The following is an 18,140-nucleotide window of genomic DNA, read 5'->3' as shown; positions in this document are numbered from 1 at the left end:
TGCACTTCAGAGGCAGATTAGGGGTTACGCTGCTTGCGGGGAGTAGCTATTTTTGTGCTTTTTCTTATGCTTGTGATTTATGTCTTTCTCTCGCTTACAAGGGAATATTTAAATATTTACTTACATTTTACGTGACAGCACTGCTAAGATCAGATGTGATGGGGAAGCTTGAGTAACAGGGCACACGAAATGAAAGGCACCCATCTCCACATCTCCCCCTGTCTCTCCTCGACCCCCCCTCACCCCCCCGACACCCTTCTCAGGACCACCCGGAGTCCAACTCTTCAGTGGTGCGGAGTCAGACCAACACGGTGCGCCTGGAGGGACTCAAACCCGGCACCGTGTACGAGGTCCAGGTCCGCGCTCGCACCGTCGCAGGTTTCGGCAGGTACAGCGGCAAGATGTGCTTCCAGACGCTGACAGATGGTGAGTGGGCTGACCCGTTACTGTGGGGTGGGAGGGTTGGGGGATGGGGGTGCTGGAAGCTTTTCGGTAGGAGGCTGGGGGTGTTGTGACTAGTGGGCATGTTTGAGGGAGCCATGTGCGGGATTCTGGGTATCATCACGCATGGGGATGTGTTTGGGGCAAAGGCTGCACGACAAGGGCACAGTGTTCGTACAAAACGCCCAACAAATGGATTTGCAGGACACCCTGTGCAACCGGGGAGCCGTCCTAGAGCTCTCAGCAGTGATTACCAGTTAGTGTGATTTATTATGAGGCACCGGGGCCTGGAAGGCTTGCAGTGTGTCAACACCTGCTACACTGGTGCCATTTATGACTGGGTGTGTGTGCGTGCACTATTGAGTAACACACATACACACTTTACTGAAACAAATAGGAACACGCACTTCTGAGCTGTAACAGCAACATGCATTACTGGCACCCACAAATATGACAAAGAAAGTACACTGGCTGCCCATCTTACATGCACAGTTTCGGACTGGAAATCTGTTCATAACTCAATTTGTTTGTAACTCAAAAAGTCGCTTTTACCACTAAGTCACAATGAATAGAAGCTTTGCAACAGGAAAATCCTTCAGTTAATTCAAGGGTTGCATTCTGTAAAAACCTCACATAATGATATATAAAAAACATTCTATAAATCTTTTTATTTTAATATTTCATTAGTGCTACATTAAAATTAAAACTAATTTGAAATTACTGAGGGGGGCGCGGTGGTGCAGTGGGTTGGACCGGGTCCTGCTCTCCGGTGGGTCTAGGGTTCAAGTCCCACTTGGGGTGCCTTGCGGCGGACTGGCGTCCCATCCTGGGTGTGTCCCCTCCCCCTCCAGCCTTACGCCCTGTGTTGTCGGGTAGGCTCCGGTTCCCCGTGACCCCGTATGGGACAAGCGGTTCAGGAAATGTGCGTGTGTGTGTGTGAAATTACCGAAAAACAGAAAAAAAAAAAAAAACAAGCCATATGCTGAGTATTGACATATTAAGTTCTCCAGAATGACTGGGCACAGTTGCAATAAACAAAAGCCAGTTATGTCACTAATTTATAATGATTGGTGGCCAGTTCATGGGATCATGAACACGTGCAAAATCTCCCGTCTTGTTTTTGATCACCGACACCCAGGAACAACATCCTGGAGCTGCAAACATGGAGGAGGTGAGTTCAGTTAAGGTGGTCCCACCCCCCGTTCAAGTTTGGTGCACAGAACATAATAAAAGCAAATAAGATGTAGAGCGTTCATATCTTCGAAAGTTTGCAAGTGGACTGTTTGTAATGAGGATCCAGTGTTTTATCCTTGTGAACCGGCAACATCAGTGTGTGTCAGCTGGTGGAATATTTATTCTGAATGAAATACGGAAGATTCTTTTTGACTTAAGATTCTGAAGATTCATTTTTTGGAAGCAGCTCAAAGATTATATGAAGGACATCTGTTGTAGATTGGTTCTGTCCCCTGGGACGCAGCAGTTGGACCCGATATCGACCTCCCATAGAACTGCTAAAAGCTTCAAAGTAATATGACCTAATTGTATTGGAAGTGTTTTCCGAGTGGTGGTCAAGATGAGCTCGGAGCTTCCGTCTGGAATCTGGACTCCGACACGCTTTATGGATTATGGTTCTGCTCGCTGGGAGTCACCGGGGGCCGCTGGGAGCCCAAGGGCTATATTTTAGGGGAACAGATTGGTCTTATTTAGAGGTGAAGCTGGGGTAAGTGTTAATGGCAGCTGTTTCTTAAGAGACGATGCATGAGCTGAGGTCTGGAGCAGTGCTCTGAGAGTCTGACTGAGTGTGAAGGAGCTGGGCTGGGGGGCTGTGTGTATGCTGGGGTCCAAACTGTACAGGGTAGAATACTGGTAGGGGGCTCACTTTCCACAGTAGCAACATGTCTGAGAAAGGTTGCATTTAGGGGCTGTTGTGGAGAGCAGCCATCTGGCCTATCTTAAGGAGGGTGCCCGGATAGCCTGGTTGCCGTAGCGATGTTAAACACACGGGGTGCTTCTCCAAGTCACGCGTGTGCCAAATGAACTCAAGCATGGTGACAGTGGTGTCCCATCACACAGGCAAAAGAGAGCATCAGGATACCCCTCCCACCCTGATCCACAAGGGCAGGGCACCCAAGTGCTCCACCCGCTTGGTGCCCCAAAGGGATTGATCTTGGCACAAGTTGGCCCATTTGGACAGCGTTTTAATGGCCTCTACCCCTGGCGCTTTGCCTGAGTTCAGTAAGGTTAATTTTGCTGTTCTTGGCTGGAAGAAACTTGCTTACTCCCTGTTGTATCTCACTCTGAGAAAAAGACACACACAGAGTTTCTGAACCACTTGTCCCATACAGGGATGTGGAGAACTAGAGCCTAACCCGGCAACTCAGGGCATAAGGCTGGAGGGGGAGGGGACACACCCAGGACAGGATGCCAGTCCATCACAAGACACCCCAAGTGGGACTCAAACCCCAGACCCACCAGAGAGCAGGACCCGGTCTAACCCACTGCGCCACCACAGCCCCCTCAGTCATGACCAATAATGTGGTAAAAAAACTGTGCAGGTGAGGCTGTATGAGGGTTCTTAGGCAGGTACCTTTGAAAAGTGTCCACTTTCAGCAGCCTTCTGACCGAGGACCTGGGTCCCTTCCGGTCTCAGATGCTGATAATTAACGTGGTGGGATGTTTCATGGTCCGGTCCTCACCGAAAAGGCCATGTCATAGGTGCGGTCACTTGTCCTCGGTCTTTGCCTTGAGAGGCTGCTGACCCTGGGAGCGAGGGAAGGAGTCACCGAGGCGCGCACTCAATTTCTCGCTAAAATCTTATAAATATCACCATTTACTCAGCAGGGGGTTTGACCCAAGTATAGATTAGCGGTGCATCCATTTCTGAGGATTGTTATATTTCTTACCAAAGCAATATTTAGGTTACAACACCTGGATGCCTCCTGGGAGTCACTCCGGCCACCTTTTGATCTCAAGTCCAGGTTATTACTGCATCTCGCCAGATGGGTGCGTGCAGTAAATGAATAAGTGGACGTGTATAAGTGCCCTGAATGTTCCGGAAAGAGAGGATGGTGTGGCACATGGGCACAGATTTATACAAGCGCAAACAATTGATTTAGAATGGGATTATTGATTTGAAAGATGTCGCAGTCTGGCTCCTCAGTTTACGAACACAGCTGGGACTGGAAGTCTGTTTTGGGAATTTAAATTTGTTTTGTTTGTAACTCTAAAGTGACTTTTACCCTCTAAATCACTGTCAGCAAATTAAATTGAATAAAATAAAAAAGGACAGCTGGTTGTGCAGTGATTAGACCTGCTCCCTTTGGAGCCAAAGGTTAGAGGTTCAAACCTCACCCCCAGTTGCAATACCCTTGAGCAAGGTACTTACCCTAAAATTACATTAATAGAAAAAAAAATTGCCTGCTGTATAAAACAGTAAATTGTTATAAAGCAGCTGAACATTACAAGTCACTTTGGAGAAAAGCATCAGCTAAATGTAAAAATGTTACCATATTAGCTTCACCAAAAATATTGGCTACAGCTATAATAATTAAAACTATAGCTGTTTATTATATGAATATTATATATAAATATGATTTTTAATTTCAGTATTTTTTGCTACATTTAAAAGAACACTAGTTTATAAAGATGAAAACATGTAATCGCCGCAAGCTGTTATTTAATGATGATTGTTGAGCGATTCAACACATACAACGTTCCTCATCTTGTCATCGATCATCGACACTCAGGAACCACAGACGTGAGTTGTAAACAACGTGGAGGTGAGTTGAATTAAGGTGGCGCCCACATTTCTGTATGTGGGTGCTCTTTACTGCCATCTATCGACTTGGCAGGGAACCGCAGGTTGCCTTTTCTCCTCCACAGATGGAAATCTTTCTTCCCTAGAAAACAGCGAAGAAAATGTACTTTCAAACAAACCACGGAAAATGTTGTTGTCTTTGACAATTCATAACTCAAATTTTTCCTAAGAAGAGGAGCCAGTGCTCCGACTGGTGATTATGTCACGGCTTCGACACAAAGTGTCATTTAACAATCTGTATGCCACCCCTTTTTTCCCAAAGCACACCTACTGTTGCTCGACCTCACCTCTCCCTGCCTCCTCTTCCTCTTCCTCTTCTTTCCTGCCCCATCCCTTTCTCGTTCCTCCTCTTCCTGTCGCAGACGAGTACAAGTCGGAGCTGAGGGAGCAGCTTCCCCTGATCGCGGGCTCAGCGGCGGCCGGGGTGGTGCTGGTCGTGTCCCTGGTGGCCATCTCCATTGTGTGCAGCAGGTGCCCGGTCCTCACCTCGTACTTGAGCCATCACACCCACCTCCGACTCAACGTCGGCACAACACACTTCCTGATGGACCGAACCCGAACCATCTTAACGCACCACACAGAACAGAACTGAACCCAACATTGCACCCCTACACTGAGACTTTCATTTGATCACAGGCATCTTTTGTCTGTTCACATGAAGATTATTGTTTAGTCTCATTGAGGCTTCTTGTAGGTTTCCACCGAAAGGTTTCATTTGCTCACACTGAGATTTTTCATTTGGTCACACTGTGACTTTTGTCTGACTGCACTGAGACTTTTGTTTAGACCACACTGAGACTTTTTGTCTTGTCACACTAAAACTTTCATCTGCCATCACTGACACGTTTGTCTGCCTACGCTGCATGGTTACATGGTTTTGTCAAGTTTGCACTGAGAGTCTTTTCTGGTCAATCTTTCTGGACGACTTTTAGTCTTGTCAAGCTGAGATGTTTGTCTTGACTCACTGGAACTTGAAACTTTTGTCTCATCACACTGAGACAGTGTCTCTGTCTCCTGCAGGAAGAGAGCGTACATAAAGGAGACCATCTACAGTGACAAGCTGCAGCACTACAGCACTGGGCGAGGTGAGCTCATATCTCTCTGTCACACACACACACACACACACACACACACACACACAGGCTCACACTCCTGCAGGGCATCATTGAGATCGTTTCCCTCCAACACTTCCCAGTCCCCCCAAACCCCGCCGTGCTCACAATTGACACGACGTTGATGGACATGTTCCAGCTCTCTAACACCCAGCAGGATTTTCTGTAACGGGTTGTCCCCCCCCCCCCCCCTACTCCCCACATAGATCCCTTATTCTTGAAATAAGCCTGGGGGGGTGGGGACCCAAACCACATCTGTGCCCCATTCCTCACACCCACCGCCAGTGCGGTTGAGCAACACAACCACGTTCAACCGCAACTGCAGTCACTTCCAGGGGTCTTAATTCAGCCCTTAATTTTGACTGTCAGCACCTGTATTTAATAGTGTTTCTGTCCCGACAGAGTTGGGGGGGTGGGTGGTGGTGGGGGGGGCGCGCTGTGTTCGGAGAAGCGCCTCCGGGATGTAGAACCATAACAGAATCGTCTGTCGCCAGTTGAAAATATACTTTGGATTTATTGCCTGAAGTCTCTGAACAGTTATAATTCATAACTGACTATCAAAATTATTTCTACTGCCACAGTTTATCGCGAACGCTCATATCGGAGCAATTTCACAGTTTTCTTTTTTTTTTTGGAGTGTTTTCAGTCCTCATTTTTGCAGTCTTTTCGTGAGTGTTAATAAAGGTTATCCGGGAAGAAATACCAGTGAAAGAAAACAATTTATTTGAAATTATTTATATTTTGTTTCCATTTATTTAAAATGGTATATTATAAAATTGTATACGTGGTGTTTGGAATTTCCTAGGATTCCTGTAATTTTTCTTTTATATGTCATGCATTTCTATGTGTGTGTGAGTCTGCGTACAGAAACATTAGTGTGTGACTGTGCGCACCGGTGTTGGTGTGTTCGTGCCCCACATCTCGGTCCATTGCAGACCATCCCTGGTCCAACTCAGGAACCGGTGTGATCCATCACTGGTGCTTAACTGGGATGAATTGTTTCCTTGGCGACGGGGCCGCATGCATTGTGGGGCTATGGAGTAAGGAGGGTATTTCCTGTGCCGTGGGGGGGGGTGGTGGTATGCAGCTGGATGTAACACCCTACACAGCAACTGACCTCCAGTCACCATACTGACACCTGGCCAGGAGAACCTTCTATTTATTCCGCATCTTGGACCACTCTGTGCGCTCCACCCCCACCCTCCACGAACACTCCACTCAGGACGAATGCTGGCACCAGGGTGGGGCCCCAGCTGCTCCCCAGTCCGCACTGCTCAGAAGTCGCTCCGACACAGCTGCTCCACAGACTTGCAGACCGTTGTGGTCCAGCGGCTGGACCGGCGCCGGGAGCTTTGTACCGGCGAGCAGATGTCCGAGAGTGGTCCCCAGGCAGGCCAAGCATTATGGTACCCAGACAGGGGGGCTGGTATTGTAGTGATATTCTAGTGGGGGTGGTGGAAATCACACCCCATTTCTGGAACCTGGAATAGATAAAAATATCCAGAAACGATTTTAAAGTGAGGCCTTGTATTTAAATCCACACCTCCAATTGACCATACAGAGAAAGCCACACCCCCAGAACACCCTGGATCACACATAGCCACACCCCCTGGGTTCCCATAACTGCAAAACCCCACCCCCAACTTCTGCATGCACTCAAAGCCACACCCCCAAGCTCTTCATGTATGGAAAGCCACACCCTCAGATTGTGGGGTACCCAAAACCACACCTCCTAGGTCTCCACAGCCACGCCCCAAAGCCACAGTAGACACCTAGAGCCACGCATTTTGATAAATGACAGACAACCCCAGTTACGAGCCACTATAGACTCACAGCCAAGTTCCGACACCTTGACAAATTCATATCTTTGTGTCAAAGACATGACTGACAGATAACTGTTATGCATAGACAGGCAAAGCCCAAAGGTTCGAACAATACATAGTGACACCACGAAGCAGACAGTCCATTTTCATTGCTTTGTATTTACTAGCTGAACCTCATCTACGAGGTTAAGGAGTCTGCTGCCCTCACTCATGTCCACATTAAAGTCCCTTCCATGGGAAACAGTTACCCCGGGGTACAAATAATTGAGCCATTCCCCTGGGCCGGTGGAGAGCCGATCCCAACCCTCAGTCACAGGGACATCAAGTGCATTTTGCTGTAATTTAACGGAGGACATGATTGTTTAGGGTCCCTCCTTGAACCAGTAGGTCCTCTGTCCTTCCCTGGCCCCTTTCGATATGCCAATCAGGTAGGCTGCTTTCGGTTTGTTTCCTACATATGCACAGATCAAAGTTCGATGAAATATTAATACATATATCTATTGCTTTTTTTTTATCAAGCTACGGTAAAAGAAGGAAAAATGTTGAAACAGCCCGTCTTGGGGCTGAAACAGAGATAAGCCATTTTTGATTTAAATTATACATGAATGTTCCGGTAATAACAGCCGTGGATTGTGGACATGTGTTGGGGAGAGATTTTGGACGGGCCGTCGGAAAACGGCGGGCCGCCGCCCGGTGCCAGGAAGCTGTTGAGGGAACGCTTTGAGCGCGTCTTTCCAAGCGCCCGAACGAATTAGTTAATTGCGGCGCACGCGGGCGCGCTTAATTGGCAATTCTGTCCAAGTCGTCGCGGTTCACGGCTGTTAGGGACGTGTTTGGCCACGCTCGCGACACGGAGCCGCTCTTACAGCCGACGCTCGGTGCCGGGCCCCGGACTCACTCCACTCGATTCCATATGGAGCGAGGACCCCACGGTGGCTTATTTCCCTCTCTACACCCGCCAAAGGAAATGGGAACCATGACCAGAACCGGACTCAAAGACCCACACTGGTTAAAACTTCCTGGAGCTACACCCCCCGACAAACCTCCATTTATTGACTAATTAGCTTCGGACACGTTTTCCATCATGTTCCTTCTTTTTAGACATGATGCAGTTTCCTTCAGCATTACATCTGAATTTGCAAAAATTTTATTAGCGCTCCAAAAATGATTTACAGCGATGAGTGATCTACACACGGTTACCCATTTTACACAGCTATGTAATTTTACTGTATCAGACTAAATACCTTGATAAAGGGCACTACAGTAGGAGTGGGGCACGTAAACCTGGGCTCTTTGAGTGTCTGTCTGTCTGTCTCTCTCCACTACTTTCTATTCAGTCACAACTGGTGACAGATTCATCCTTTAAATACTGCAATATCCAGCAGATTCCTGCCACTTTCGTCTTTCTTTGTTTATTGTTTCCAACTTTAATAAAAACTAAAAAATCTATCTATCTATCTACCAGGATGAAGCACAATACTAAGGATGAATTTGACAAAAGAATATATTCGTTCTATTTTCCAATACTTTCTATTCTAACAATTAAAACCGTACTTCTTTTAACATTTAATGTTCTTCATTTTGATGCACACATCACAAAACAAAGCAATGTGAAATGTCCAATTTTATTATATACAGTAAGGCTTTCTCTTTTATGGATTGTATACAGTATTTCCATATGCATCGTTTGGCATTCGGGGACTTATTACATTATTCTGTTGAACTGAGGTTCTGCTCAGGAGCAAATCACATAACTCTGGCAGTGGCCAAGGAAGCGGACTTGAGACCACAGTGCAGTGGATGGAAATTTGATGCATTGAAGTTGAAATGGGGGCTTTCCGAGATGTACAGACACACACACACACACACACAAAAAGTCAACTGTGCTGTAATGTCTAGTTCCCATTTACCTTAAAGAAAACATCCATTCTCCGCAGCCTCGTCACTCATTCCTGTACCAGGAGCGAGAAGAATAATACCATATTGTGCTGCTGCTTTTTGTTTATGCTCTGCTTATGTAATATGCGGGGTCTGTGGAGTGCTGGACGCTCCTGGTGAGAGTCCTTGGAGTGGCTGCAGAGACGGGCCTGTGTCTGCCGGAGAGCATGTCATCTATAGTGTGTCTCAGACCCAAGGGGGGCGAACCAGCTGTCGCAGCATCTCACCTGTTTACCAAGCAGCTGGCACTATGTCTCAGATGAAATGTGCAATAAACACTTGTTTGTAAGACCACCCAAGGGTCCAACAGCAATACCCTGTGTAACAATTTAACATATTCTTCATTGTTTGTGGGTTAAAACTCCAATTCCAAACTATTTAAAAGACCATAAAAACTAATCGTCAATGAAATAGTAATAAGCAAAATAATCACCGCACATGCAGTCAAACATCAAGTAGGTCATGTGACTCGAAGCCCAGTGGCCCTCTGGGAACTGTAGGCGCTCAACCTTAAAGGCTCCAGTAAACATCCAGCATTAAAAAATGTTGATGGTGCTCATGTCTATGAAGCTAAATAAAAATGTAACCTAGCGCAACAAGTCAAAGGGCAGGGCCACTCATGTTCTGTTATGATCTGCCTGTTATGTCACCATGTACATGTTATTTTATAATTTTTGTCACTTTGAAATGGGTGCTCCGGGGGTGCTCCTCTCTACTGGCAGCTCTTGACCTCCTCCGATTGGTCAGACAAACCATCCAATCGCCTCACAGCTGTGCGGTGAAACAAGCGCTGCACTGAGGTTTGGTGCTGAAAGGTCAAAAGGGTAGGATGAGAAGGTCAACAGAGGACAGTTTCGCAGAGCAGCGCCCCCGGTGTCCATTTTCAGCTCTGTCTCTAAAATCTTCCTCGTTGTTCTAGAACTCTCTCTCAGACCAGATGTGACTAACTGCCACTCCCCCGCCGGCTGCCCCGCCCACTTCCCAGGCTCACCGGGGATGAAGATATACATCGACCCCTTCACCTACGAGGACCCTAATGAGGCGGTCCGGGAGTTTGCCAAGGAGATTGACGTTTCCTGCGTGAAGATCGAGGAAGTCATCGGCGCAGGTTCTGTTGCGGGATCTTTGCTTAAAAAAACACTACAGGGCATTGTACAGCGAATTGAAACTCGTTAACATGGAGTTACGTTAATATCGTAATTGATGGAAAAGGACTAAAACACAAAAATATCCCAACAAACTCAATACCGATTGTTGACTGGTTCAACACATAAACATGCGCAATGTTCCACGTTCTGTTACTGCTCACCGGCACTCAGGATCTCCACACAAAAACCCTGTAAACACTTTGAAAATGAATTGAATCAAAGTGATCCCACACTGAGGGGGGGTGCGGTGGCGCAGTGGGTTGGACCACAGTCCTCCTCTCCGGTGGGTCTGGGGTTCGAATCCCGCTTGGGGTGCCTTGCGATGGACTGGCGTCCCGTCCTGGGTGTGTCCCCTCCCCCTTCAGCCTTACGCCCTGTGTTACCGGGTTGGCTCCGGTTCCCCGTGACCCCGTAGGGGACAAGCGGTTCTGAAAATGTGTGTGTGTGTGTGTGTGTGTGTGATCCCACACTCCCACTCAGCCTGGGTGCTCTTTACTACCACCTGTTGACCGAAATTGGCTGGCTGAAATTTTGCAACAGCGATAAGCGATGAAAGTACTCTGAGAAATAAATAACGAAATATTAATAAAAAAGAAATAAACCAGACAATGTTCCTTTATCTGAAAATCTGTAACTTGACCGTTCGTGAAACCTGGAATCAGTGTAGAGACACCCCTCGACTTACTCAAACAGACCGCTCTTCAACCCCTTACGTAAGTCAAAATTTACGCACTTCGGATTCCCCCTCCTCCCCCACCATGTCGGGAACCGCATGACGAATATCTTTTCACAACTCGCAGTATGGTTACTGTTATACCCTAACATAATGGCACACGCTGCGTGCTGGTGGCAACGGACACTCTCAACGAATCCCGGTGGAACTGCCGCTGGCTGCGGCACCGAGCTGCGCCTCATTTATCGTAGCTGAGGGAGCAGCTCCTTCCGCAGGCTCATTAATCAGCACCCTTTGAGGGAAGCCTGCTGGCCCAGTTTCGGGGCTCTCGTTGGCGGCTGGGAGCCGGAGCGACTCGGGTCCTGCAGCCGAGTCGCTTCTCATCCCATCTGACCGCCTACTCCTCCTCCCCCCGAAACAGGTCAGCCGAGATGCCGTAGATCATCATAATTACTGCCAGTGCCCGTCCCCCGACTGTAGCGTCGGCCTGCCTCTTCTCCAAGCTGCTGGCCTCCTTTCAATCTCACAGCGCTGGACTGCATTGCACTAATCGTATTGTCCACACTCAGGACACCCCCAGCGTCCGGTATCATAAATGAACACACACATATATATACAGGTTGCCCCCAATTTACGATGATTTGACTTATGATTTTTTTCGACTTTACGATGGCGAGCTGGCGATAGACATTCAGTAGAAACCGTATTTTGAATTTTGATTTTTTCCCGGGCAAATGATGTGCGGAGTGATGCTCCCTCACGATACTGGGTATCAGCAGCAATCCGCATCTCCCAGTTTGTCACACAGAGGTGTGTATTAGGTGTATTAAATGCATTTTTGACTTCTGATATTTTCAACTTGCGATAGGTTTTGCGGAACGTAACCCCATCGTAAATCGGGGACCACCGACACCGGAATGACCGGGCAGTCCAGTGCATCAGTTCATATTATTTTTAAATTGTATTTGCAAGAATTTTCATTAATTTTCAAAAAATGGGCAAAGTGGAGCATGAATTATTTAAAGAATGAATTTATTTCAAAATCTGAAGTGACTTACTTGTATGTAACTTTTTATAATTACATTGGACAATACACACACACACACACATTTTCAGAACCGCTCATCCCATATGGGGTCCCGGAGCCTACCCGGGAACACAGGGCGTAAGGCCAGAGGGGGAGGGGACACACCCAGGACAGGACGCCAGTCCATCGCAAGGCACCCCAAGCGGGACTCGAACCCCAGACCCACCAGAGAGCAGGAGCATGGGTCAACCCACTGCGCCACCGCACCCCGCTTACATTGGACAATATTTTGTCATAAATGCAGATTTGATAAAGGAAGTGTTGTAAATGCTGCACCAGCATGGTATCATGATTATTAGGAACTTCTCTCTTGAGTGGTTGATTAACAGGCGCAATGGAATTGAAATGTATCTAAAAAAACACAATTTAAACATTTAATGTGACTCTCCAGCATACCACTCTGTATGCAACACAAAAGTATGTTTTTTTTTTGGAATTCACCATTGTAAGTAATTGTTGTTACATGTAATTATATGCAACAGCCTCCTCCTTCCCATATAGACATTTGGCACAAGTGGAAAAAAAAAAATGTTCCCATGTGTGAATGATGTTCCCAAGCATTTCGGCCAGGACATCATGGATACCAGAAGAATCATGATTTTAACGCAGTGTTTTCCTCGTTCACAGGGGAGTTTGGGGAGGTGTACAAAGGGAGGCTCAAACTACCTGGCAAACGGGAGCTCTACGTGGCCATCAAGACCCTCAAAGCGGGATACTCGGAGAAGCAGCGGCGGGACTTCCTGAGTGAAGCCAGCATCATGGGCCAGTTCGACCACCCCAACATCATCCGTCTGGAGGGCGTGGTCACCAAGAGCCGCCCGGTGATGATCATCACGGAGTTCATGGAGAACGGCGCGCTTGATTCCTTCCTCAGGGTAGGCGACCCCTCCTTTGGGGGTACAGACACTCCACATAGTGACTCATAGATCACTTCTACAGATTAAGCATCCAAAAGCCCCGGTCAGGAAATTCATTTAGAAAATTAATCAAAATAACAATAAACACACCCATGTATTACAGTTTACTTTGTTAATTGAATATTTATGACGGGAGCTGTGATTTATGGGTGCCGCTGAGGGCAAGTGCTGGAGCACCGTCTAGAAAAGGCTGAAGGACGAGCCAAGCACAGGGAAGTTAAAAGGAGCAAGTCGACCGGAGGATCAATCAAAGAGAAAAACTACTGATAGGCCTCCGTTAAATAACGGCCGCCTGCAGCCGCTGGATCAATAATACACAGTCTACAAGTGTATGTATTTTCTACTGCAGGGATATTAACTGTGGTTTGGGGAGCAGATTCAGCAGGATGTCCATATCTCTTTGCATCACCAGGGGCTCAGAAAGTTTGTGAAAAGATTATTATTATTATTATTATTATTATTATTATTATTATTAGTAGTAGTAGTAGTATTAGTATTAGTATTATTGCATTTACATTTATTAATTTAGCAGACACTTTTGTCCAAAGCGACTTACATCTCAGCAAAAGTACAATTTATATATTATTATTATTATTATTATTATTATTATTATTGCAAAGCTACTTAGTGTTTGGTTTGTACACTGAACTACTTAAAAAGAGTCAGTAAAAAGTATACTGTAAAACATACCACTCGACACATTTCATATACAGCTGAGTACTATAATTTTATATGTTGCCATCTGTATGTTGTTTTCATGCAGATATTTGATTTTTGCAGATGGATGTTGGGTTTTAAAAGCATGAGCTGGTGCTGATTGCTTTCAGCTGTATACACAGTTCATCCTCCCATGAGTAACGAGTATTAATAGTTATCGAAAGCTACATCTCTAAAAGAAAATGTTACTAATGGTTATGGTGTCATGCATGGCATTTATGACACTTCCATACCAAGTCTGCATTTATTTCTGGTTTTTATATGCTATTTTTAATTACAAGTTTTATGCGAGTAAATAATTTCAAACGTTGAAATAGTGAGTAAAATAGAGTATCTGGCTGGTGGATGGAGCAGCTGGGAGGTGAAGCATCTCAGACTTGGAGAGGTTCGGCTGTAGGTGATAACCAGTCATCCAAGCAGAGATGTCCAGGAGGCAAACCGCAGCGCAGGAGGACAGGTCTGTGGCTACAGAGAGAAAAGAGGAGAAGAGCTGGCTATCCTTGGGATAGCTGGACTAAAAGAATCCACGAGAGACAATGACACAGCCGAGGGAAGAAGTGTAAGTGAAAAAGTAAAGGGCCAAGTACTGAGCCCTGTGGAACACCAGTTGACAGGGACTGGGGAAGACAGGGCGCCATATGAAAAGTTATTAACAGTAAGTCTCTAGCAGTGAAGGAATCTATACAGCTGGTTAATATAAGTAGAGATATGGTTGAAATGTACTGTATGAATTCATGCTCAGAATTTGATGGCATGGTGGCACAGTGAGTAGAGCTGCTGTCTCACAGCACCTGGGTGGTGTGAAAGGGTGTGGGTTTGATCCCTGCTCAGTCTGTGTGGAGTTTACATGTTCTCCCCTTTTCTGCATGGGTTTCCCCCGGGTGCTCTGGTTTCCTCCCACACTCCAAAGACATGCTGTTCAGGTTTACCCATAGTGTGTGTGTTCCACTGATGTATGGATGAGCGACCCAGTGTAAGTCACCTTGGTGAATAAGGGGTGTGGGCTGATAACACTACATCGAGTTCAGTGGAAGTTGCTTCGGAGAAAAGTGCCTGATAAATAAATAAATGTAAATTTAAAAAAAAAAGAGAACATTTAAGGATACTACAGCAAGAAGAGGGATTTCAACCTGTGTGTCTGAACCACCTAAACACTATAGGACCACATGATGATCGCCGAAGCTATCATGCACTTGCGCCTGTGTTGAAGAACTTTGTTTTGGAATTCTAGGGCTGGGGGGGGGTGCTTCGTGGAGGAAAGAAAAAAAAACACTTTTCCGTTACAAATTTACACACATTATTCACGAAGGAAGAGCGGCCTGCTCTCCAGGCTCCCTGACATTATTACGCGGCTGAATCATGTGCGCCGCCATTACCATTGACTGTAATTCATGCCTTGTCAGGTCCGCAGTTTTATGTGATTTTACCCCCCCACCCCTCCGCACCCGTTTTTCCTCTCTGAGAGGAAGCGAGAACGTACAACTCAATCAATAGAGCGGCCGCTTTTTATCTCCTTAATCCATATCCCCTCCGCTTTGATCCGCCGCCCGCTGCAAGCGCTCTCCTCGGACCCTTTGAAGTTGGCGCGCGCCGCCTGGTGCCCGGGGTGGGGGGGTGGGCATCGGGGCGGGCGCTCCCATCGATCCCAGCGCATTCGTTAGCGCACGCGGGTTAGAAGGGCCCTCATTCCAGGGCTGTTGAACATCAGCGGGGGGGCGCAGAACAAACAAGCTGGAGATCCAGGGAACGAGCAAACTACACCACTCACCCACAGGCTCGTTACGGTTACAAATAAGAAAAGACGCTTAATATGTTTTTTTTTTTTTTAAATATATTAAGCGATCAGAATACATATTGGGCGTCCTGCTATGTGATGCTGATATGGTTACAAAAAGAGTGTCTTTTAGCAAAATGACGTAAAACAGGAATGTATTTCTCAAAAGAAATAATTGAAAACCTTGCAAATAGTAGAGCAGGTAGCGCAGTGGTTAGTCCTGCTACTTTTGAGTCTGATGGTTACAGGTTTGGATTTCACCACCTGCTGCGGTGCCTTTGAGCAGAGTACTTGCCCTGAATTGCTCCAGTAAAAATTATTACCCAGCTGTATAAATGGGTAAATCACTGTATTTAGCTTAAAGAAAATGGTCACGTCAATGGGGGAATGTAAATTTCTCTAAAGCTACCTATAGGGGGCGCACTACAGCAGGTGCCATTGTGTAGGAAACTGTGGATGTCACTGGGAAGATACTGTGTAGCTGCTTAATTGATTTGCCCCGGGGGGGTGGGGTGATGTTGGGGGTAATCCTTGCAACAGCAAGGGAGGGAGGTGAAATGTTGGCAGTTTCCTACAGGAAGTGGGTGAGGGTGATACGTCCCCACTGCTGGGGTCTCTTTTTTGTCATCGAAACAAGGTGTCAAATATGCAGCTACAAAAGAAGCCTCGAGTCTGAGCGATTCCATCCCGGCTCCGCAACGCCGAGACAAGGAACGCTGCAGTCCAACAGCCCCCCTCAGGATGTTGGACACAGTTCAACACATCCTGCATGAGGACAGATGGGGCAAAATAATTCATGTCCTATCCTCTTGTTTTCCCAACATATATTTAAAAAATCATAGAAAACAAAGCCTCATGAATTTGGACTGTCCAAGCGTCCCATGTTCATTGTTGAACTGAAATGAAGGTCCATTGTGATTTGCATTTATCATTTTTTCAGGGAGGTAAGGGGACAGGTGAGACAACAGGTGAGAGGTTACGGGAGGCAGATGGTGAGAGGACAGATGAAACAAATGGGAAGGGGGGCAGGTGGGGCAGAGGGCGGACAGGTGAGACACAAAATGAGAAAAGGACAGCTGAGACAAGGAGAAGTGAGACAGAAGGAGAGGACACAGGTAAGGGGACAGGTGTGGGAGCAGGAAAGACAGAACAAGAGGAGACAGAAGAGACAAAAGGAGAGGGGACAGATGAAACAAAGGAGGGGGGAGAGGTGAGACAGAAGGAGAGGACACAGGTGAGGGAACAGGTGAGTCATGAACAGTGATTTTCTGTAAGCGTCTTGCACCCGTAAACCTCAGCAGCAGGAGAAGCGGTTAACGCACTGTGAATAGAAACTGGCAGCTCAGCTGTAAATATGTTTGGCAAAAAAAGAAAAAAAGCTGAAATAATTAAACCCAGAGAGTTTCTCCTTATTTATAGAGATTCTTTATTTCATGAGTCAAGGGGATGTACAAGGGAACATTTTGCATAGCGCCGCTCTTATTGCAGCACGGTATTGAGAATCAGCTCCCTTCGATACACTGAATAGTTTGCATCCACCAAAAGGTTGCAAGTTTTAGTCCCAGTTCGCAGCCCGGTTTTTGTAACCGGAGGCAAGGTAGTTTTCAGAAGGACTCCCTGCATAATGCATTTCCTTCTCTGTTTCGTGTGTTCATAAGATTTTTCTCATCGTGACAGTTTACATTAAGTGCCTCATATACGGCACAAGAGCAGGATGCCTTAATTAAAGCACAATGTGTTGGTCATGGAGGGTGGCTGGTGTTGGGTCTCACAGTGTCCCTTGTCTCACGGTGTCCCTCGTCTCCACCCTTGCAGCAGAACGACGGGCAGTTCACGGTGATCCAGCTCGTGGGGATGATGCGGGGAATCGCAGCTGGGATGAAGTACCTTGCGGAGATGAACTATGTGCACCGCGATCTGGCCGCCAGGAACATCTTGGTCAACAGCAACCTGGTGTGCAAGGTGTCCGATTTTGGTCTATCTCGCTACCTTCAGGATGACACGTCGGACCCCACCTACACCAGCTCCCTGGTGAGTGCTTGGTGCCACGCGAACACTTTGTCATTCTTAAACGCGGTTGAGTTGATGTTGACCGATGGCTATCATATGTATAGAGTCCTTCCGGGATGTTCTGTCCTCCACGTGTCCCTAGTGTGGTAATGGGTGTGTCCACTGTCACTGTGATTGAATCCATCCATCTGGCTGCTGCTCGTCCCTTCTTTTTCCTCCAACTTTTCCAGTCATCATCATGTTTTTGAGAGAATCCAGTCTTCTCATGATGTGTCTAAAGTACGATAACCTTCAGCCTCTTCATTTGTGCCTCCAGATGAGAGTTCTAGCCTGATTTGATCCAACATCCAACTCACGCCATTACTTCACCAGTGGAGGCATGAGCAACTCTTCTGTTGCTAAAATGAATCTTGGCCAGCACCTTGGAATATAATAATTATTTACAGTTATTGTTTAGAATTTTAATAGCTTTGATCCACTTACTATAAATTACACTCAGCATTTTTATGATATGATGCACGTGAAAACTTTATTGTACCACAATGACTCCTTACATCTGCAACAACAGGGACACTGAAATTGTGACATTGCTGTTGTGGGTTTTCCATACTTTTAGTGAGTAGGGCACCTTGTGAAGTTCAGACCTCACATACATCACAGAAACAGGGCTCTCTTCACTTGGT

The 18,140-nt window shown here is 46.6% G+C and overlaps 1 protein-coding gene across 4 annotated transcripts in view; it reads left to right on the top strand.

The window, feature by feature from the left end:
* ephb1 (EPH receptor B1) overlaps nucleotides 1–18,140 on the top strand; it is a 200,350-nt gene that overhangs the window by 166,763 nt on the left and 15,447 nt on the right. For 3 of the 4 annotated variants that reach the window (XM_029254619.1, XM_018726413.2, XM_029254618.1), the window contains exons 7-12: nucleotides 264–426; nucleotides 4,621–4,729; nucleotides 5,279–5,343; nucleotides 10,051–10,239; nucleotides 12,667–12,914; nucleotides 17,263–17,478. In XM_029254619.1, the coding sequence (XP_029110452.1) occupies nucleotides 264–426; nucleotides 4,621–4,729; nucleotides 5,279–5,343; nucleotides 10,051–10,239; nucleotides 12,667–12,914; nucleotides 17,263–17,478 (990 nt within the window). The remainder of the gene's footprint in view (nucleotides 1–263; nucleotides 427–4,620; nucleotides 4,730–5,278; nucleotides 5,344–10,050; nucleotides 10,240–12,666; nucleotides 12,915–17,262; nucleotides 17,479–18,140) is intronic. The other variant, XM_029254617.1, reaches the window with a different exon arrangement.

The sequence above is a fragment of the Scleropages formosus genome, chromosome 9 (genome assembly GCF_900964775.1).
Source record: "Scleropages formosus chromosome 9, fSclFor1.1, whole genome shotgun sequence".
Classification (NCBI taxonomy): domain Eukaryota; kingdom Metazoa; phylum Chordata; class Actinopteri; order Osteoglossiformes; family Osteoglossidae; genus Scleropages; species Scleropages formosus.
Note: the sequence above shows the minus strand (reverse complement) of the source record. Positions and strands in the feature narration are given on the sequence as shown.